Here is a 22,300-nt window from a genome sequence, read left to right as displayed (position 1 = left end):
GATCGCTCTTCCGAGACACCCCATTACACACACCCCATATCCATACATCCCTTACGCTCACACCCCATATCCTTACATACCTAACGCTCACACCCCTAACACTCACACCCAACTCGCTATCACCTTACTTCCAGTACGACACATTGATTAGGATATTACTTCAGTTTCAAACAATATATCGTAGAATCTTCTTATTTGCAAAGTTACCATTTGTTGAGGTTGTATATTTGTGAAACGTTGAAAAAAATTAAATTGTAAATTTACGTTCGAAAATAATTGTTAACCATTTATGTATATTAACTCAAATCTCTTTGATTTGCTTGTGGGTTGATAGTTATACAGAATATAGTAGCAGAGTTCTCGAAATAAGGGAAAAAATAATAATTGACTTCTGGGTATTAATTTCTTTTTGAATATTTTCTTTCATAATTAGTTTAAACAGAAGTGAAGAGAATAGTGGAGGATAAAAAAGGTTTATATCATCGAGGATTTTATTTTGCCTTAGTTTTTTGTTGCTTGTAGACTACCAAATACAACTAATACACCTGGAATTACGAAAACTACAAATTATCGAGCGTTCTCCTTAAAATTCATATTAACTATCATGCGTTTGTATTTCTCAAATATATTTTATTATTAAGATGTAATGATGAGCTTTTCATTTATTCCTCACATTCCGGTAATTCTCAGTTTTTGGCCTGGTTGTATTTTCACTGGAGCATAACTCATTACACTAGGAATAATTAATGTTTCTTTTATCTTTACATTTTGTAAAGCACTTAAATTTGAAGCCTTAGCTTGAAGTATTGTGTATTAAAGTTAATCCATGTTGTGTTATTCTGATAGTAGAATTAATTGATAACAACCTCACTGCTACTGTCCTATAATAATTAGCACCTAACTCTTCTCAAGATCAATATATCATAAAATATAGCCAAAAACGCACATGTACATTTCTTACCATATTATTTGGTAATTCCCAATAATTTTCGAATTCTTCTATAAATAAATTAATTGGTAATGCAAGCATTCCTTACTTTGTGCTTCTATGTTACTTTCAAAACAAACTAATTAATGATAATACAATAACGAAACATCTAGATTCCTCCTATTCTAATTAATCACCATAACAATTTGCTTTTTCCAGCTCTTGATTGGTATTCTCCTATTTTTGAACGACCCCTTCCCTTCACATATAATAATACACAAGTAGAAAAGTAACCCAAATTTATCTCATATATTTAATCTTCGATGAGTTCATCTCTTTCAGCTATCAATTTGGACAATATTTTTTTTTCTTAACCTCTTATCCATATCTTAAAGTTTCTGATTCTTTTCCATTTAGAAAGCCACTTTCTTTATTATCTTATACTGGAATTAGACTTATTACTTTTATTAAAATAGACGCGCATCAAAGATGTCTGATGCTATGAAATCGAAACCAGTTAATGCTTTCAAACTAGAAAGAATTTTAAATCCAGGAGACGATGCCCCTTTTGAGACGTGGATGACCCCAAGAAAAAGAGCCAAAACTGATAAGGAAAGAGAGATCAGAAAAATCCAAAAAGTCTTGAGAAATAGAAGGGCTGCTCGAAATTCCAGAGTCAGAAAACGTAAGCATGTCGAGACTCTTGAAAAAAAATGCAGTATTATGAGACAAATTATTGATGAACTTCAAGACAAAATTAATGTCGAATCTCTTCTTTCAGACAAAGATATGTGGAAATTTTACCGTCAATTAGAATGGCAAACAGATCTGGTTACCTCTACCCCAACTGTCTTTACTGTCACCTCTAACAAATACACGAGGTCTGAACCTATATTAGCCTTAGGTCGGGGGAAAGAACTGGATGATTGTTGTACTACAGGTGAGAACAATAAAAGTCATATAAAGGCCTCTTTAGTGGGGGGAACACAAATAGGTACCAAACCTGAAAATAGTATATCGCAATCCATATTTGTAAGAGATATTTGGCAATTAACGCCGTTGACTTCCGAAAATGCAACTCAATCTATCTCACCACATATCAATCTCTCAGACTGTACAACTGATGGAAGGTCCGATTCCATAATTGAATATACTCCGTTAACTTTGTTTATGTCAACATCTGATAAATTTGCTAATAAAGCAAATCGAGTTGCTTCTGTCTCCCGAACTCCAATACAATGGTTCACTCCAACTGAGAGTCAATCTACCCATTTGAATAGTGACAACCAATCTTGTATTCTAACTGCCTTTGATAGTGCTGAAACAAGTGAAAATAGCATGGAAATTAGCGATCAATTCAATATGGATCATTATAAAGAGTTTTCAAATGGTTTTCATTAGCTAAATTACAGTAGATTTGTTTAATAGGGATTAGAAATTAATGTGCACAAATTACAGACCTGCTCTTGCACACACATAAATGTTGAGTTGTGTTCTATTCAAGAAAGAAAAAAGCAAACCTGATGCAGATGAATATTCTATGTGATCTTTTTATCTACTTGTTTTTTATTTTTTGGTTTTTATGGACTACTTTTTCAGAACCACCTGTAGCATGTAGCATGGGTGATATTTATATGAATTATCTCATAAAGTTAGTTGTATGCTTCAGGTAAAGTAATTATCTAGTTTAACAGGTCGATTCCTCTCATTTTTTTATATAGAGAGTTTACAATTGCGTTTTTATTTAGACTATATCATTGTTTTAGCAGCTTTTGCTATTTATTGAATTTCATATCAACAAAAATTGTTAGTTTGATCAAACACAATAACTAACCAATTTTTTAAAACATCTGGGATTGAAATATACTTATTCAATTATAGTGATATTACAATCATCAATTACTTATTAATTGTTGCTTCTGTATTCATAAGAATGTACTTATGGTGACTTAACCAAGAGTAAACATTATTAACATGGTATATAGTCCGAATAACTAAAAACCTACATTGTAAAAATTTTGGGCATCAAAATCTTTAAGAAGTGTTAACATATTTGGGTTAGTAATTAAGTTACCAATTTGTTAATCATATTAAGGAGTTTGGTTCCATATATCTAGTTTATCTCCAGATTTATCTAAAATAGATACAAGTTTCCACTTTAAGTTGATATTTCTTCATATTCGAGGAGGTGGAGGTCAGAATTCATCACTTAAATCTACTATATATGTTCAATTGCTCTTAAAAAAATTGTCGTTCATGTAGCCGATGTTGTTCGGTTCCAATGCTAAAGAATCGTAGCAGAGTGAGGTAGATAATAATCACGATAAATGCTTTACAAAGGCAATCATTCGAAATAAACACTTGTTATCATGTTTTATACAGTCAAAATACTGGCTCAAATACAAAAGGATATATAAGAAATTTCAAGATACTGCATTTACTACTTTCCGTAAACTATTAGAAATTACCCATGTATTTCTAGATATTGAATAAACTATATTACCATGCCTGAAACCAAATTGAGGTTTATGAAATTTCTTTTCAATAATTTGCAATGATCAAATTTTATGGTAGCACCAATATACTTCTTATTAAAAGGTAGTTTATTGCTGTTATCCCAAGGCCTTTATTGTATCCCGAAAATGATTGATTATTTAACTTCTTACTTGCAACATAGCTATTTTTTCAATATTTTCTTCAGTAAAAAGAAATTTGTACTTGTGAAGTCTCTACCTGCATTTGCTTGCAGTGAAAAAAAAATATCCTAACAATAAGATAGCGTAATTATGTTAACAAAGCATCTTTCATAATATATTAAAAACGAACATAAGAGGTCGATTAACTCTTATTACTATGAATATTTGCTCTTTCGCGTCATTCTTCACATATTCTTAAAATATATACAATACAATACCACTGTTCAAATTAATTTTCTATTTAATTGTCAGAATCTAAAGTAAAATTTGTATATGAAACATAACACGTAGTATTACATATTGGAAACTAGATAGATAATGTTGTATAGTTATGTTACCACATGTAACGTTCTTCATGTCATTCATGTTCTTCATGTTCATAAGAATAATACTGTCCATGCAAATATCCTGAGGTATTTTTAGTACGAAGAATCTGTATCCGTTGATCCATATTATTTCCGATAAAGGTAATTAATTTTCAAATTCCTGGAGTATTGAATATTCACTCTTTTCGTCAGCAGATTGTAGATTGTTCACAATTTGTTTAACAGTTACAGTAGTACTTAACAAATATATAATTTTGTTTAATTATCCAACGAATTACAATAGTTATTTGATATGGACAGCTCTTATTGTAACAGCTAAGCTTTATAGAAATTAAATTGACGTGTATGTAATATATTTATTGGCTGTATATATTTTACAGTCCATAAATTTATACTTTAATAATAACACATAACTGTTTGGTAACATCTGGTTCAAACTTACATAATTTTGTGAGAAGCAAATGATAATATAATGGATTCATCCTTTCTCAAATTCATAAGAGTGATGTGACACCCCTCTAACTAAATTGTTCTATGAAACAGCGGAGACTCGAAGCAAAAAATCATACAAAAAGAGCTTCGATTCACCCCGCAGAGTATAATGGGGAATTAATCTCTACATTTTTTTACAATATTACTACCTGATCTTCTAGACGACTTTTAGAACCAATAGAAGAAAAACATAAATATTGAAAAAACAAATACGGTCGATAGAATAATTATTAAAATCGAGCCTTGTTCTTTTTCATACACAGAAATTTCTGTCAGATGTATTTTATCGGAAATCAAAAATTACTCGATACTTTTTAGGTTGCAGAGTCTTCTAATCGTAACACGTTACGTAGCAACTTTTTTTTTTGATGAATTCCAATGGCGAAATAGATAGGCACGGTATATAGTTGTCCTGCTTCCTATCGTCCAGGATACATGGGGAGTGGGGGCAGGAATATGGCTTGGAGGGGGGGAGAGAAAAAAGTAATGTTGGCAGTGTAAATGCCTCAAGAAATCTCGAATGTAGTTCAGCATACAAATTTTTTAGAGGGTTATATTTAGAAGTCTTTTCAGTAGGTTAAAATTTTTCCTTATAATCACAAATCATTTGAAAAGACAGAGAAATTCTTGACACGTAATTAAATATTTAGGAGAGAGCAACTATACATAGGGATTGAAAAATAAACAAAAGAGGGATAATATACACATTTAATGAAATGTCTTAATTGAATCAAGCGTATATTTGTTTTGCGCGCTAATTTCCTAACTAACTTAAGATAGCTAAATCTTTTGTATTCATTTATAATATTTGTACTGTTTGTAAAACCGAGTAAACGATACTGTACGTAATTAAATGTGTTTTATGGTAAATACCTTCTCACAACCTCTGACGGTACAGCACTACCAAGACCGCATAAACCATAGAATTCGCAGTGCAGCGTAAAACCCTGATTAGTTTCCTATAATCTAAAATAATCGTCTTTAGCTCGAAGGTAACTACCAAGTTATTTGTTATGGTATGATAAACATTATTACCTTCTGATGAACTGTAAACTGATTATATCTATGTTGCCTTAAAATAAAACTGAATTACGTAACTATTTTGTTATGTAAAGTACGGAGAAAGGAATAGCCCCATACTATGAAATTTACTGCATAGAAAACATCTAAGTAGTAATATAATGAATTGTATAACTCTCAAAACAATTCAAAAGTATGGTATACTATAAAACTCTTGATGGAAGATATAGCCCTATTATATTATACTTACAGAGTAGGGCATTTTATATCGTTTCTATCTTACTAATGGTGCTATGAATCTCAGAAACTTTTCACCAATATGAGATAATAGCTCAGTTCATTAAGAAGTCAGATAGTCAAAAAAATTTATGACATTGAGAAAGTAGCCTTTATTTATATATAGGTTCTGCTGTCATTACAATAGGTGATGGAACGCTTTTGACTATTTTACTGCACATTCCTCCAAGACAAGTTCTTAGGATTTTACTAGTAATGGTATTAGGCTTTGGCTTAATGGAAAATTTACCTCAAAAAGTGCAACTATTGATCTGGTTAAAGGTGTATACTATCCATTTAAAGTTCTAATGCTGCTGAATGGGGTTATCTAAAGTATGACTTGGTTGCACCTAATGGAGCACATATTACTCCGCCCGTTCATTGCTTAATTTTCCAGATACTTCCGACCCTGCGATATGTCGGAAAGAAGAAGCAATACTTTCAAAAACATTTAAACCAGGAATTAACACTGTCACAACAACAGTATTAACAACAACAACTCAAATCGTTGGAGCCAATGGTAAAACAACACCAGAATAATTGACGTTGTTGAGACACCTACATACTCCCATCCCCCCATAATAACTACAACAGTCAGCAAGGGCAGCTCTTCCGAGACAGATGTGATCTACTACTACCCAATTGTGGGCTCCGACGGCAAGACACACACCGGTTCCACCACCTACATTTTTAATACGGTAGGCAATATATTGTCCGAAGCTAGTGCAGCATCTAATAGTAAACCAGTTACTTGTTCCAACTCTGGTTCCGACGCCGGTCCTAACACTGGATCAAACTCTGGTTCTAATACTGGTTATAACTCTGGTTCTAACACTGGATTCAACACTAGATCTAACATTGGTACGAACTCTGGTATATCAGGAACCAGATCTGCTTACGGTGTTCAAGGTACTCGATTGAGTGGCTCTGCGACGCTCTTATCATGCTCCACTCATCTGACCGTGAACACCATCCAATATAATGCAAGGGGCTCAATCATCATGAACAAAGTATGGGTAGCTGTAATGATGTTATTATTATCTTTTATTTGAGATATTTCGAATATTTTGTTGTAAAGGAACAAAATGAGCATTTGTTATGCCTATGGTTTTTCCTTTTGTTAAGAACTTCCTTTCTATATTATTGTTGCTCTTTCGTTCGTTCGGTCGCAATTGTTTCTATATTTCGATTGTCTCAACTTTTTTTGTATACAATACATGTATATAAATATATATATATAGTCATTTAAATTTTTAATGTTTTTATTTATTAAGAACAGTTTTTAACTGCTCGTATCCATGCGAATATCTTCTCCAATGACTTAGTAAAAGACCATTAATTACCTTGAGTAAACTAATGTTACTCCCACAACAACCAGATGATTTATCATTTTTGAAGTTTGATGATATATCGGCATGATTATGCCTATTTCCTTTGGAGAAGTCAAAACTGAAATTATGGACTTGACAACATTGTTATCAACAATATAACTCAAAGTAGACAGATCGCTTAAATCAAGTTTTCATGTCCAGTAATATCACCTGATTAGAAAATTTTTTCTCTTAAGAAATCTATCATCGTGCTTGGGCTCACAATATTTATATTTTAACACTAAGAAATATATACATATACAATATATTCCGAATGATATAATTTATACAACAAACTTTACAACCGCATAATGTTAAAATGTACCTAAGCCCGCCTTTGACTAAACCCTAATGCAGTAATTTGCCTCAATACAGTGCTGTTTATCACATGGTCATCTAATTGGTCCTGTGACAAGGAACCCATTTAAAGTACCGATCACAACTACATATCCGCGAATACGACCCCTCTACAGCCCTCCACAACTTCAAAAACATCACCTTTAATTTCTTCGATATTTGCTGCCCCAGTACAGTATTTAACATCCACACGCTGTCATACAAACATCCCCTCCAATCTGGCCCCAAACCCCCCGCCCCCCACTTGTTAAGGTCGATATATTATTTGGATATTCACACCCTTTCGGTTGCGGCCATATCCACAAGAAAGCACCGTTTCCCGTCCGATCAACTGTAGTTAAGCTTGTGAGAGCCTGACCGAGTAGTGTAGTGGGTGACCATACGCGAAACTCAGGTGCTGCAATCTCTTTTTTTAAAAAAAATAAAAAATTAAATAAAAAAGTACTGTAGGGGTTGCGAAAAACGCGAGATATAGCTGGGGACGGGAGTGGTGTGATTTAGTACGTGTGATGTGATATATTTATTGAGCGTGCAGAGAAACATGGCACATGACGAAGATGGTAATCCATATCATGGATTTCGCCATAAGATATAACCAGCAAGAATGATTGCAATAAGGGAAGAAATATAAATGAAGTTATCCACCAGCTAGACGTAAAAATTGTTCAGTAGGAATCTGTTTACATTTCATTTTCCATTCACCACAAGAGATAGGTACTTTGCATTATTTTCTTTAATGTTACTAGCTACATAGACTTTTTGGAATGGTTTGTCTATAATAAAAGAAGTATAATTTTCAGTTCATTATATTTTGTTAATGGATGTACTTACCGTTGTATACTCTATAGACCTTTGAATTCGAAGTTTGATTTTTCATATATATTGAACAAGGAAATTATATATCCTCATAATTCCCTGTAGATTTTAGTGTTGGTATCCCTTTAAGACTTCAGCATCGTAGCTGACGTACTTACCATTGACAGAGTCTGGGATACCATTGAGTGCTAGGTTGGAGTAAACGGTAGCTGGAACAGAACTATCTACCAACTTGTTTTGTGATTTCAAGTCCCTAAACATCTTCAAAGCTTCCTCATCCATACCATTTGGACCGACTTTTTCTCTGATGTTAACTTGCATATCAGTATCAACAATACCTGGAGCAACAGCAACGGCCTTGACAGCCCTTTCTTCGTTGGATAGAGTCATAGCGAAGTGATTTAGGGCGGCCTTGGAAGAACCGTAGGCACCCAACTGTTGAAGTAAGTATCACTGGCATCGGAACTGACGAGGACAGTGTTACCGTTAGTCTTCTTCAAGTGTGGCAAAGCTAAGCTAATTAAAGAGACAATACTGAAGAAATTGATATTAAACAAATTTTTCCAACCGTTGACATCAATTTCGTTGACGTTTTGTACTGGCTCCAAGACACCAGCGTGGCCACCACAGAATCAATCTTAACATGACCTTCCACTGCAGACATAACGTAATTCTTCAAAGGGGCCTCTTCAGTGATCCAACAGAGTCGAAGATCCTGTCACCGTAAGTTTCCTTCCACTTCTTCAGTGGGGCTTCGAATCTTGCAATACCATAGATGACAACATCGTTGTTTAGAGAAAAAAGCGTATTAACAATAGACTTAACAATACGTCTAGAAACACCTTTTACTGAAATAACCTTAGACATTATCGTATTTGTACTTTATTTGTTTTGTTGATATGAATTTCAAGAATATACTAACTGGTTATGATATCTTTTTGATATAGAGAAGATAAAGAAACTGTATTTGAATCTACAGATGCAATTACTCTCATTTTATATTTATTTATTTGTGAGCATTTGCATCGTTAGTAAATATTATGCACTTTCGTGAATTGACTATAAACCCTTGTGTCATCGTGTTATGCGTCATCGGGTATATGTCTTCCAAACCTGTTGAAGTTAATCGTAGAAGATTTATCCCTTTTTTTATACTTCCCGCCCCACAGTCAATATATGGCAGATTCAGAAAATGAAAACAAAATATTTTAATAAAGTCGATTAGGGGTTCTCGGAGTGGGAACAAAAGGTCAATTATAATACGGACACAAACAGAAATTAATGAGAGATTCCTTACAGAAGATGATTTTTAATGTTTGAATATGCAAATGAATATGCCAAACCTATGAACTGAGTACAAAAAAAGAATATGCAAATATATTAATCTTATATGCATAATTATAAAACCTAATAATTATAACTCTGTTATCTCAGATGATAAGTGCTAAGGTGCTTTATTTTTGAATTAGCTAATATCTTTGAAGGACGTCAATAATTGAGTGTATTATTTTTACTTCATATTTTCTGTCAGTCGGCATACATAGACAATCTCAGATAAATAACTAGAATAAAAGTAAGCTAGTGATAGAATTTTTTACAAATCATTAAAACTACGAAAAAAATATTAACAGTCAACTAATGTCAAACTAAGCATAGGAAAAACACAGAATATCACTTTTTAAGACCATAAAATATTAATGTTTTTATTCAAACCATTATACTATCTCTACATGTCAAACCAATATACTATCTATACATGTCATTAGATAAAGAAATAAAAACCAACAATATCTATTCGTTTTATATAATTATATACTACAAGACTAGCTTATTTATAATTGTAGCTATTTATTCTTGTTATGCTATAGTTGTTGGAAACCTCTGGGCGAACAATACCTGTTCGTAACTCCTATACTGTATTAAACATTAAACAGTAAAATTTGAAATTCTAGAAAGCTACCTTATTATGTATTATTGTTGATGTGGTTCTGCTTACGATTATGTGCAGTGACTGTTTAGACTCGGATTAACTAATTTTGGATTTTTCAATTATGGTATATCCCTATTAATGTATTAAAATTATTTGATTGTAGGGATGTTAGTTCTGCTAGTTTATACTATTGCATATAATTTTAAAGGCTGTAACTTTCTTGGGTATTTCTAATCAAACCATTCTGCTTTGTATAAATGTGGTTTAATCCAACAATTTTAGTGATCTTGAGTGAGTTCTCTGGTGAATAGAGTGCTAAAACATCGGCTATAGCAGGTTTAACAATAGAACAGCTACACGAGGTCTATTGAAAACAAAACTCATGATAAAATTGTTCAGAATGTTCAGATACTTTGTTGAATAGCTATTTTTGATTACGGTTACCAGATAAGATTTACACACTACATTTCAATATCTAGAGATATAAGACGAAGTAAAACTAAAGACTGAACTATTTTGTTCTGAACAACAAGAGTAGGTTTTATATTGAATTTTAGTTAAATTCGGTCCTTTTGCACTATCGTATCTAATTTTGTTAATATTTATATTGATTTGACTGTAAGGTTAAATAATATTTTTACTTTCTATCACAGTTATTTATACAAGGTATCAAGTTCGGCTATAACTAACTAGTAGTAAATTTTAAATGTGGAAGTTTTAAAATAATCGAAAAATAATTCATCGCAATTACATATACGGTATTGCATTTCACATATATTAAGATTATCTTCATTTATCAATATAGTTTGCACCAGTTAACATTTCAAAGTCTATATTTTGAACTTATCCATTTTGTTGGGAAGTTTAAACTGGAGATTATAGTTTCCAACCATTCTATTAGTGGGGGCAAAATTTTCTTGATTTTTTATTCAAAATTGAATGCAATATATTTTTAACACTAGCTTTCCAATTGCTAGTTAAATTCTCTACAAATCTAGACAATGTTAATACTAAAAGTCAAATTCTCTGAATTTTTAAGAAGTAAACTAGTTTTCTCAGAAGTTTTTAGTTCTACATTATATCAGTTACTTAGACTGATATAAAAACCAAACCATATCATCATAGATGTCTTTTAATTTGGTTTCTTAGTTGTAGTGGATGTTGTTAATATATTTGCCCCGGTAAATTACAGTCAAGTAGCTTTTTTAGGTCTACAGTGTAGATGTTCGTAGCTTCTCAATCTGACTTCTTTAATCTAATAACTGATGATATCATCATTATATTAGCGATGTAATGTCATATCCCTTTAGTTAGTACCTTGAAGTACGAATGAACTAAAATTTTATTGAGTAAGAATATTCTTGCTATTAATAAGCTATTAATTTTGTCTATTCCACTCTGATATCTAAAAGACTAGTACAAATTTATCAACTGAACTTGGGATAAAGAAGAGTTGCATGTTACAATTCATCTATAAGAACAGCATTGTTGAAAATTTCCATTATATTTATCGGGTAACAGAACTTCTTTCATATAGAAGAATTCAAATCTCCCGATTGAATGACGACTACAAGCAAGATTTTCATGTTTTTAAAGTGAATATTTAATATTAAGCGCATATCAGTGATAGAAGCTAAGAAAATCTATACGTTAAAGCAAATTTATTATAAATTACGAAGGAACTAAAACATGTATAATATTAAAAATTCTATAACAAAAAATTAAATTAAGATTGATAATTTTCAATTACACTACCATAAATGTTAATAGTGAAATTATGAATGTAGCTAACCAGCTGCTATTCTTTATGGAAGAGGAGCCATCGAATAATGTAAGGATTTCAGACCGAACAGGAGAAGATGTAGTACTGAAGTATTCTGGAATCGAAATTAAACTTGATGAGGAATCAGATTCTTTAGAAATCGAATTTTTAACTGAAGAAATATTGTCATTGATGTTTACGTTACTAGCACTTGCTTGAGCAACTACTTCCTGATTAGTTGATAAACTTTCAGAAGGGCGATGGGGTCTTATAAACACCATCTTTAGTTGAGCGATGAGACTGCTGGAAGTCGCTTGAGATTGAGATTTGAGTATCAAAATTAATAGTGGCCCAATTACCATTCGATAATGGACCAGACGATTTTGAGCTTATTTTCTCACCTATTTTACTATTAGCGGAAGCAGTCGTTATTAACTCTTCACCTGGGGTAGAGAATTTTCCGACAGAAGTACTAGTTGAAGACGTAAAGCTATCTGTTGTTGTTTGTCTATAATTCACACTACTATCAGATGTTATTAGAGAAGCATAACTTTTAATCTTTGAAATAGATTCTTGTGAAATACTTGATAATTTCATTGAGCTGACAATAGAGGAACTTTTAGTTATAGAGGACCGAGTGGAATTCGCATACTTAGTATAGCTAGATGAAAATGTAGAACTATACTTCAAAGAAGAACTGCGGGGACTAGTTTCGCTGATTTTCAAACTAGATCCGGTAAATGAAGTAAATGACTCAATAACGACGATGGTAGTGATGTGATCAGTACCAACAGTGTACGTGCTGATCGTAGTCACTGTCTCCGTCCCAACTCGCGTGCCAGGCTCGAAACTCGTAGTCACCACCGGAGCAGGCGGCGTTCTCGTCTTCACCACCACTATCGTCTCGGGAGTCGTCACGTTGTCCGTCCCAACAGTGTACGTGCTGATCGTAGTCACTGTCTCCGTCCCAACTCGCGTGCCAGGCTCGAAACTCGTAGTCACCATCGGAGCAGCACGTGGTGTAATAGTTATGACATTTGGTAGGTTTGTCGTTATTGACTTATGGTTATTTGTTTTACTAGATAAAGTAGTTTCTGTATTGATTGGTACAGGTGTAGTATTTGTTGCAAAAGTAGATTTGTAAACTATACTAGCAGGAACGCAAGTGTTATGTAGAGGATCATAGAAACCATTGATACATTCGACTGAGGTAGCAGTTGTCGAACAGGGTATTTTAATATGATAGACAGTAATTCCATCCGTGAGTATTTCTAAAGAATTGCACTTATCTATTATCTGGGTGCTATATGTCTTGGGGGAGAGAACGTTATCGCAAGTGCTATTAAAAACAATATTGTTTGAACAGCCCAATTCTTCATCATTGACAGAGTATAAGTATCCTGTGAAATCATTTATTTTTTCAGGATCATTATCAATACTGAATGAGATAGATAATGCCGCAACATAATCACGATTGTTGTAAAACATCCTGATAGGGTAATAATAATCAGCATCTAAATTAACCTTCAATTGGTTTTTAACATGATCTGAACCCCATATAGCATATGCCTGGTAATTCCCAAACTTATCATAAGTTGTATTTAGCTTACAACAATCAAAAGCATTACCAGCACCGAAATTTAGATATAAAAGATCATCTCCTTCGATATAAAAAGTATATATCCCAGAGATTGTCGGTTTAAAATATCCATACATTATTAATGTGAAATTCGAAATTGTGATCGGCGTGGGCTAATTATAAGCAGGTGGTAGAACGTAACACCAAGTCATAAGGCAAAGCCGAAAATAAAGTACAGCTGTAACACCTTCGGCCTCTCCAATTTTTTGGTGGTGTTGATAACCATACCTCGCGTAGTTAAAATTAAGATAACTAGAATCATAGCATGATCCATCCTGCTTATCTACCCAGCACAATTCGTAAGGTGCATCTGCACAGGGTACCTGATAATATCGGTAATCATATTTATATAGTTCCATTGATAGTCCTTCTTTAATAGCACTCCTTTTTGGGGCACATCCTAAAGGGAAATGATTCTGTGAATTGGAGTTAAGATTATTAGTATTTTCATCTTTATCAACATTTTTCACATCGCAAATGTTCAGTGAATTTGAATATTGTACGATGAAAGGTATCAATTTGTAGTACACAAATAATAATTGTAGCCATGTCATTTATACTAATATTTTTCTGCTTGTATATTATAAATCATTTGATATTTCGACGGTGACACAGAGGACAGACATTATTATCTTCGTAATATTTATATGAGATACGTCGAATCGAAAAGTTTTTTGATCTGTCCCAAAAAGAATCTCTCCGTCCATTGGGGATCATGAAGTATGATAGCAGAACAACAAATGTTCACGTGGCCTCGTGTGTATCAAACTTGGAATAGTATCAAAGTAAGGGCTGTTTCTTCTGAATATGGATACAGTTGGTGTATAATAGCCTGGAATCGAAGAGAAAAGAAAAAGAAACGATTGCAATCAATGACATGAAGGAAAAATACCTCAAGGAGGAAGTCTAAATACAAAATAGAATATTGATATTGTTTTACGGCTAATTCGGTGAAGAGACTCTTGAGTTGGAAGCCAGGAACGTAAGAGGTATTCCTACTAATGAAGATTGAATCTTAATGTAAAGGCCTCCTCTACATGTAGGGGGAATTTCAATCACTATAAAATCTACAACAAAAAAAAATAGCAAAGAGGAAATAACAAAATAGTGTTAATGTACTAAATGTATTCATTTAGTAAGTTGATATATCGGATAATTAGTAGTCTCTATTTTATTTTTATCCACATGCATGAAAAAAAAAATTTCTTTAGTACAAAAACCAAAGCAAAAACAATCAAGGTCTCTTCTATAGAATTGTTATAGCCCTGTATTGAGTTATACTAATGCTGTATATCTGTCTAGCACATAATCGGAGATTTTAGCACTAGCATATTAACAACAAAGGAAAAAAGAAACAAAATCTAGGTAATTATATACACAAACATATATCCGCCGTAGCATATGAGAGTATAATCCATTATCGCTATTTACTATCCATACGAAATGTACATATGCACTGATATTTTGTTGCAGAGTTATTGGAAGTTTAGTTTTCCAAATTTAAATTTCATCACTCTCTTTTTATATCCCGATTTAGGTGTTCCTTGTTAAATGGCCTTAGTATTTATTCTTGTTTTCATAATAGCTTAGTGTTCCTCTACATTGCCATTAAATAAATAGTTTTATTATCAATTCATTAGATACTAAAAGTAGATTCTGCTTTTTCAGTTATTAGTATTTTACGAACTGTTGGTTGAATTAATTATCCTGTTAGGAGATGATATCGTCTCTTTATCTTTTCTATATAGAGTATAATTGCATTCGCAAAGTTTTTCTATAATAATGTTCCATGATCGTACTCAATTTAATTGCTATAGGATTTTTCCTACATTATCTTCATTAATGTTATAATTGGTATTAAGAAATATTTTATGCCTAAAAATTTTTTCATCTTAGTTCGAGGTCAGAATCAAGATTTTAATACTTAGGAAGTATTTTCAGTTCAGTAGGAAAGAATTTTAAAAAGTATCTAAAAACGAAAGATATATTATAGAAATATATATAAGATCCTGCCAATTGAAAATTATTTTTGGTGGCTTCTTCTACAAAAAATGTTGAAAATCGAATTACAAATGTGAATATCCAACTGCCCTTCTTTCGAAGAATAATCATTAAATAACATACAGATTGCGAATGGAGCTGGACAAGATGAAGTACTTAAGATTAATAGTCGAACCAAACATTTAGGTAAAGATTTAACATCTTAATTTTTTCGAAACTCGAGTTACTGATTGACACATACCCTCAATAAGTCGTGTTGAATTGTCGATGTATTTTCAGAAAATTATTTCTAAATGATAATAGTGGTGGGGTGAATTGCCCTAAAACTTGAATTTATATAATAACATAGTGTAACTGTTATGGTTGAGAGTATTTGTGTTTGGAACTTCAAGATAATTCAACACCATTCAATTTAGAACTACAAGACAAAGAATTTATATTTCCTCAATTTTAGAAGCAATGGTGGTATTTGGTATTATTTGTTCAGCTAGTGTAGAAAATTGCATCCACATAAGTGGTTATGAAGACGTAATTAAATAAGTTTATGGCATTTGAGCTGTTTGACACAAATGGTGTCCAGATATAATTATATAATTGTTGAAACTGTGAATTGATTTGAACACATCTAATTGCACGTAAAGCAAAATGAAGGTGATGATCTAAGGGATTCATTTTAGAGTCATATCATGAGCATTAGTAGCCACTTGTCCATCCCCAACAATTTACACTATAATTGTCTCTGCTGGCTCCCAAAGTCCTAGTTACTCTTTGCCACTGATGTAGCCTCGCAGCGTTTACGTCTTTAAACTGCTTAGAGTTTCCTTTTTCATAGGCGATGATTTTAACAATTAGAAATTGGTAGGGTAACAGCTATATTTATATAATTTATTTTAATTTCGGGTAACAATCTCAACAACTGAAATATTTTACGTTTGGTAGTTAAAACTTGCGACAAAATTACCAAATAAAATGTTCGTGTGTTGATTGAAATAAAGTAATGTAATTTTTGATTAGGGCAATTAATCATCTACTATGTAAATTGTAAGTAACTTTGTTTTTCCCATAAATAAATAAAATAACTATATTTTGAACGATTATATATTTTACATTTGAATGAATGCCGCATAAACTACGGGCAAGAATATTTGAAATATTTCTATACAACGAGGGGAATTAATAATAATAAAACCAGATACCATATATTGGTGATAGAGCTTAAAGAGCCGCCATTAGTAGAACAATCGATCAATGAGTATGTTCTGCTAGCGGTATAAGTTTGCCCATCTAAACCCATAGATGGGAAGTATGAAACAGATAGACTACTAGTAGCGATCCCATTGTCGATTAAAGTCGTCGTAGGTTCAGATTGCAAATAAGACTTGGGGAGAGTCTCAGAACCACCCAAAATATAGGTGGTAGAGCCGGTGTGGGTCTTGCCGTCAGAGCCCACGGTTGGGAAGAACGAGACCACGTCTGTCTCGGTGGTGTTACTGTTCTTGACGGTAGTGGTAGACTCTGGTGGCTGCGAGTAGGTGTGGTTGGCAGAAACAGTCTCGCTACCAGAAACGGTCTCGTTGCCAGATAGAGTGTAGGTGGCCGAGCCGGTGTGGGTCTTGCCGTCAGAGCCCACGGTTGGGAAGAACGAGACCACGTCTGTCTCGGTGGTGTTACTGTTCTTGACGGTAGTGGTAGACTCTGGTGGCTGCGAGTAGGTGTGGTTGGCAGAAACAGTCTCGCTGCCAGATAGAGTGTAGGTGGCCGAGCCGGTGTGGGTCTTGCCGTCAGAGCCCACGGTTGGGAAGAACGAGACCACGTCTGTCTCGGTGGTGTTACTGTTCTTGACGGTAGTGGTAGACTCTGGTGGCTGCGAGTAGGTGTGGTTGGCAGAAACAGTCTCGCTACCAGAAACGGTCTCGTTGCCAGATAGAGTGTAGGTGGCCGAGCCGGTGTGGGTCTTGCCGTCAGAGCCCACGGTTGGGAAGAACGAGACCACGTCTGTCTCGGTGGTGTTACTGTTCTTGACGGTAGTGGTAGACTCTGGTGGCTGCGAGTAGGTGTGGTTGGCAGAAACAGTCTCGCTGCCAGATAGAGTGTAGGTGGCCGAGCCGGTGTGGGTCTTGCCGTCAGAGCCCACGGTTGGGAAGAACGAGACCACGTCTGTCTCGGTGGTGTTACTGTTCTTGACGGTAGTGGTAGACTCTGGTGGCTGCGAGTAGGTGTGGTTGGCAGAAACAGTCTCGCTACCAGAAACGGTCTCGTTGCCAGATAGAGTGTAGGTGGCCGAGCCGGTGTGGGTCTTGCCGTCAGAGCCCACGGTTGGGAAGAACGAGACCACGTCTGTCTCGGTGGTGTTACTGTTCTTGACGGTAGTGGTAGACTCTGGTGGCTGCGAGTAGGTGTGGTTGGCAGAAACAGTCTCGCTACCAGAAACGGTCTCGTTGCCAGATAGAGTGTAGGTGGCCGAGCCGGTGTGGGTCTTGCCGTCAGAGCCCACGGTTGGGAAGAACGAGACCACGTCTGTCTCGGTGGTGTTACTGTTCTTGACGGTAGTGGTAGACTCTGGTGGCTGCGAGTAGGTGTGGTTGGCAGAAACAGTCTCGCTACCAGAAACGGTCTCGTTGCCAGATAGAGTGTAGGTGGCCGAGCCGGTGTGGGTCTTGCCGTCAGAGCCCACGGTTGGGAAGAACGAGACCACGTCTGTCTCGGTGGTGTTACTGTTCTTGACGGTAGTGGTAGACTCTGGTGGCTGCGAGTAGGTGTGGTTGGCAGAAACAGTCTCGCTGCCAGATAGAGTGTAGGTGGCCGAGCCGGTGTGGGTCTTGCCGTCAGAGCCCACGGTTGGGAAGAACGAGACCACGTCTGTCTCGGTGGTGTTACTGTTCTTGACGGTAGTGGTAGACTCTGGTGGCTGCGAGTAGGTGTGGTTGGCAGAAACAGTCTCGCTGCCAGATAGAGTGTAGGTGGCCGAGCCGGTGTGGGTCTTGCCGTCAGAGCCCACGGTTGGGAAGAACGAGACCACGTCTGTCTCGGTGGTGTTACTGTTCTTGACGGTAGTGGTAGACTCTGGTGGCTGCGAGTAGGTGTGGTTGGCAGAAACAGTCTCGCTACCAGAAACGGTCTCGTTGCCAGATAGAGTGTAGGTGGCCGAGCCGGTGTGGGTCTTGCCGTCAGAGCCCACGGTTGGGAAGAACGAGACCACGTCTGTCTCGGTGGTGTTACTGTTCTTGACGGTAGTGGTAGACTCTGGTGGCTGCGAGTAGGTGTGGTTGGCAGAAACAGTCTCGCTACCAGAAACGGTCTCGTTGCCAGATAGAGTGTAGGTGGCCGAGCCGGTGTGGGTCTTGCCGTCAGAGCCCACGGTTGGGAAGAACGAGACCACGTCTGTCTCGGTGGTGTTACTGTTCTTGACGGTAGTGGTAGACTCTGGTGGCTGCGAGTAGGTGTGGTTGGCAGAAACAGTCTCGCTACCAGAAACGGTCTCGTTGCCAGATAGAGTGTAGGTGGCCGAGCCGGTGTGGGTCTTGCCGTCAGAGCCCACGGTTGGGAAGAACGAGACCACGTCTGTCTCGGTGGTGTTACTGTTCTTGACGGTAGTGGTAGACTCTGGTGGCTGCGAGTAGGTGTGGTTGGCAGAAACAGTCTCGCTGCCAGATAGAGTGTAGGTGGCCGAGCCGGTGTGGGTCTTGCCGTCAGAGCCCACGGTTGGGAAGAACGAGACCACGTCTGTCTCGGTGGTGTTACTGTTCTTGACGGTAGTGGTAGACTCTGGTGGCTGCGAGTAGGTGTGGTTGGCAGAAACAGTCTCGCTGCCAGATAGAGTGTAGGTGGCCGAGCCGGTGTGGGTCTTGCCGTCAGAGCCCACGGTTGGGAAGAACGAGACCACGTCTGTCTCGGTGGTGTTACTGTTCTTGACGGTAGTGGTAGACTCTGGTGGCTGCGAGTAGGTGTGGTTGGCAGAAACAGTCTCGCTGCCAGATAGAGTGTAGGTGGCCGAGCCGGTGTGGGTCTTGCCGTCAGAGCCCACGGTTGGGAAGAACGAGACCACGTCTGTCTCGGTGGTGTTACTGTTCTTGACGGTAGTGGTAGACTCTGGTGGCTGCGAGTAGGTGTGGTTGGCAGAAACAGTCTCGCTGCCAGAAACGGTCTCGTTGCCAGATAGAGTGTAGGTGGCCGAGCCGGTGTGGGTCTTGCCGTCAGAGCCCACGGTTGGGAAGAACGAGACCACGTCTGTCTCGGTGGTGTTACTGTTCTTGACGGTAGTGGTAGACTCTGGTGGCTGCGAGTAGGTGTGGTTGGCAGAAACAGTCTCGCTGCCAGAAACGGTCTCGTTGCCAGATAGAGTGTAGGTGGCCGAGCCGGTGTGGGTCTTGCCGTCAGAGCCCACGGTTGGGAAGAACGAGACCACGTCTGTCTCGGTGGTGTTACTGTTCTTGACGGTAGTGGTAGACTCTGGCGGCTGCGAGTAGGTGTGGTTGGCAGAAACAGTCTCGCTGCCAGAAACGGTCTCGTTGCCAGATAGAGTGTAGGTGGCCGAGCCGGTGTGGGTCTTGCCGTCAGAGCCCACGGTTGGGAAGAACGAGACCACGTCTGTCTCGGTGGTGTTACTGTTCTTGACGGTAGTGGTAGACTCTGGTGGCTGCGAGTAGGTGTGGTTGGCAGAAACAGTCTCGCTGCCAGATAGAGTGTAGGTGGCCGAGCCGGTGTGGGTCTTGCCGTCAGAGCCCACGGTTGGGAAGAACGAGACCACGTCTGTCTCGGTGGTGTTACTGTTCTTGACGGTAGTGGTAGACTCTGGTGGCTGCGAGTAGGTGTGGTTGGCAGAAACAGTCTCGCTGCCAGAAACGGTCTCGTTGCCAGATAGAGTGTAGGTGGCCGAGCCGGTGTGGGTCTTGCCGTCAGAGCCCACGGTTGGGAAGAACGAGACCACGTCTGTCTCGGTGGTGTTACTGTTCTTGACGGTAGTGGTAGACTCTGGTGGCTGCGAGTAGGTGTGGTTGGCAGAAACAGTCTCGCTACCAGAAACGGTCTCGTTGCCAGATAGAGTGTAGGTGGCCGAGCCGGTGTGGGTCTTGCCGTCAGAGCCCACGGTTGGGAAGAACGAGACCACGTCTGTCTCGGTGGTGTTACTGTTCTTGACGGTAGTGGTAGACTCTGGTGGCTGCGAGTAGGTGTGGTTGGCAGAAACGGTCTCGTTGCCAGATAGAGTGTAGGTGGCCGAGCCGGTGTGGGTCTTGCCGTCAGAGCCCACGGTTGGGAAGAACGAGACCACGTCTGTCTCGGTGGTGTTACTGTTCTTGACGGTAGTGGTAGACTCTGGTGGCTGCGAGTAGGTGTGGTTGGCAGAAACAGTCTCGCTGCCAGAAACGGTCTCGTTGCCAGATAGAGTGTAGGTGGCCGAGCCGGTGTGGGTCTTGCCGTCAGAGCCCACGGTTGGGAAGAACGAGACCACGTCTGTCTCGGTGGTGTTACTGTTCTTGACGGTAGTGGTAGACTCTGGTGGCTGCGAGTAGGTGTGGTTGGCAGAAACGGTCTCGTTGCCAGATAGAGTGTAGGTGGCCGAGCCGGTGTGGGTCTTGCCGTCAGAGCCCACGGTTGGGAAGAACGAGACCACGTCTGTCTCGGTGGTGTTACTGTTCTTGACGGTAGTGGTAGACTCTGGTGGCTGCGAGTAGGTGTGGTTGGCAGAAACAGTCTCGCTGCCAGATAGAGTGTAGGTGGCCGAGCCGGTGTGGGTCTTGCCGTCAGAGCCCACGGTTGGGAAGAACGAGACCACGTCTGTCTCGGTGGTGTTACTGTTCTTGACGGTAGTGGTAGACTCTGGTGGCTGCGAGTAGGTGTGGTTGGCAGAAACAGTCTCGCTGCCAGAAACGGTCTCGTTGCCAGATAGAGTGTAGGTGGCCGAGCCGGTGTGGGTCTTGCCGTCAGAGCCCACGGTTGGGAAGAACGAGACCACGTCTGTCTCGGTGGTGTTACTGTTCTTGACGGTAGTGGTAGACTCTGGTGGCTGCGAGTAGGTGTGGTTGGCAGAAACGGTCTCGTTGCCAGATAGAGTGTAGGTGGCCGAGCCGGTGTGGGTCTTGCCGTCAGAGCCCACGGTTGGGAAGAACGAGACCACGTCTGTCTCGGTGGTGTTACTGTTCTTGACGGTAGTGGTAGACTCTGGTGGCTGCGAGTAGGTGTGGTTGGCAGAAACAGTCTCGCTGCCAGAAACGGTCTCGTTGCCAGATAGAGTGTAGGTGGCCGAGCCGGTGTGGGTCTTGCCGTCAGAGCCCACGGTTGGGAAGAACGAGACCACGTCTGTCTCGGTGGTGTTACTGTTCTTGACGGTAGTGGTAGACTCTGGTGGCTGCGAGTAGGTGTGGTTGGCAGAAACGGTCTCGTTGCCAGATAGAGTGTAGGTGGCCGAGCCGGTGTGGGTCTTGCCGTCAGAGCCCACGGTTGGGAAGAACGAGACCACGTCTGTCTCGGTGGTGTTACTGTTCTTGACGGTAGTGGTAGACTCTGGTGGCTGCGAGTAGGTGTGGTTGGCAGAAACAGTCTCGCTGCCAGAAACGGTCTCGTTGCCAGATAGAGTGTAGGTGGCCGAGCCGGTGTGGGTCTTGCCGTCAGAGCCCACGGTTGGGAAGAACGAGACCACGTCTGTCTCGGTGGTGTTACTGTTCTTGACGGTAGTGGTAGACTCTGGTG

The 22,300-nt window shown here is 38.5% G+C and overlaps 4 protein-coding genes across 4 annotated transcripts; 1 reads left to right on the top strand and 3 right to left on the bottom strand.

The window, feature by feature from the left end:
• Positions 1–1,417: 1,417 nt before the first annotated feature.
• RNJ42_01849 (Transcriptional activator HAC1) lies at positions 1,418–2,329 on the top strand (the record flags this gene model as incomplete). The annotated part of the gene is made up of 1 exon (XM_071052014.1): positions 1,418–2,329. One exon carries the CDS (start codon positions 1,418–1,420, stop codon positions 2,327–2,329), a length of 912 nt encoding a protein of 303 aa, XP_070907404.1.
• Positions 2,330–8,389: 6,060 nt separating this feature from the next.
• On the bottom strand, positions 8,390–9,148 carry RNJ42_01848 (uncharacterized protein; the record flags this gene model as incomplete). Its single annotated transcript, XM_071052013.1, has 2 exons — positions 8,390–8,716; positions 8,984–9,148. The coding sequence occupies 2 exons, from the start codon at positions 9,146–9,148 to the stop codon at positions 8,390–8,392; spliced, it is 492 nt and encodes a 163-aa protein (XP_070907403.1).
• A 3,074-nt stretch (positions 9,149–12,222) lies between these two features.
• On the bottom strand, positions 12,223–13,689 carry RNJ42_01847 (uncharacterized protein; the record flags this gene model as incomplete). Its single annotated transcript, XM_071052012.1, has 1 exon — positions 12,223–13,689. The coding sequence occupies one exon, from the start codon at positions 13,687–13,689 to the stop codon at positions 12,223–12,225; it is 1,467 nt and encodes a 488-aa protein (XP_070907402.1).
• A 36-nt stretch (positions 13,690–13,725) lies between these two features.
• RNJ42_01846 (uncharacterized protein) lies at positions 13,726–14,166 on the bottom strand (the record flags this gene model as incomplete). Its single annotated transcript, XM_071052011.1, has 1 exon — positions 13,726–14,166. One exon carries the CDS (start codon positions 14,164–14,166, stop codon positions 13,726–13,728), a length of 441 nt encoding a protein of 146 aa, XP_070907401.1.
• Between the last annotated feature and the right edge of the window lie 8,134 nt (positions 14,167–22,300).

Source organism: Nakaseomyces bracarensis (assembly GCF_045282275.1).
Source record: "Nakaseomyces bracarensis strain CBM3 chromosome Unknown Scaff7_0, whole genome shotgun sequence".
In the NCBI taxonomy this organism is placed as follows: domain Eukaryota; kingdom Fungi; phylum Ascomycota; class Saccharomycetes; order Saccharomycetales; family Saccharomycetaceae; genus Nakaseomyces; species Nakaseomyces bracarensis.
The sequence above is the reverse complement of the archived record's forward strand: the minus strand, read 5'-3'. Positions and strand labels throughout refer to the sequence as shown.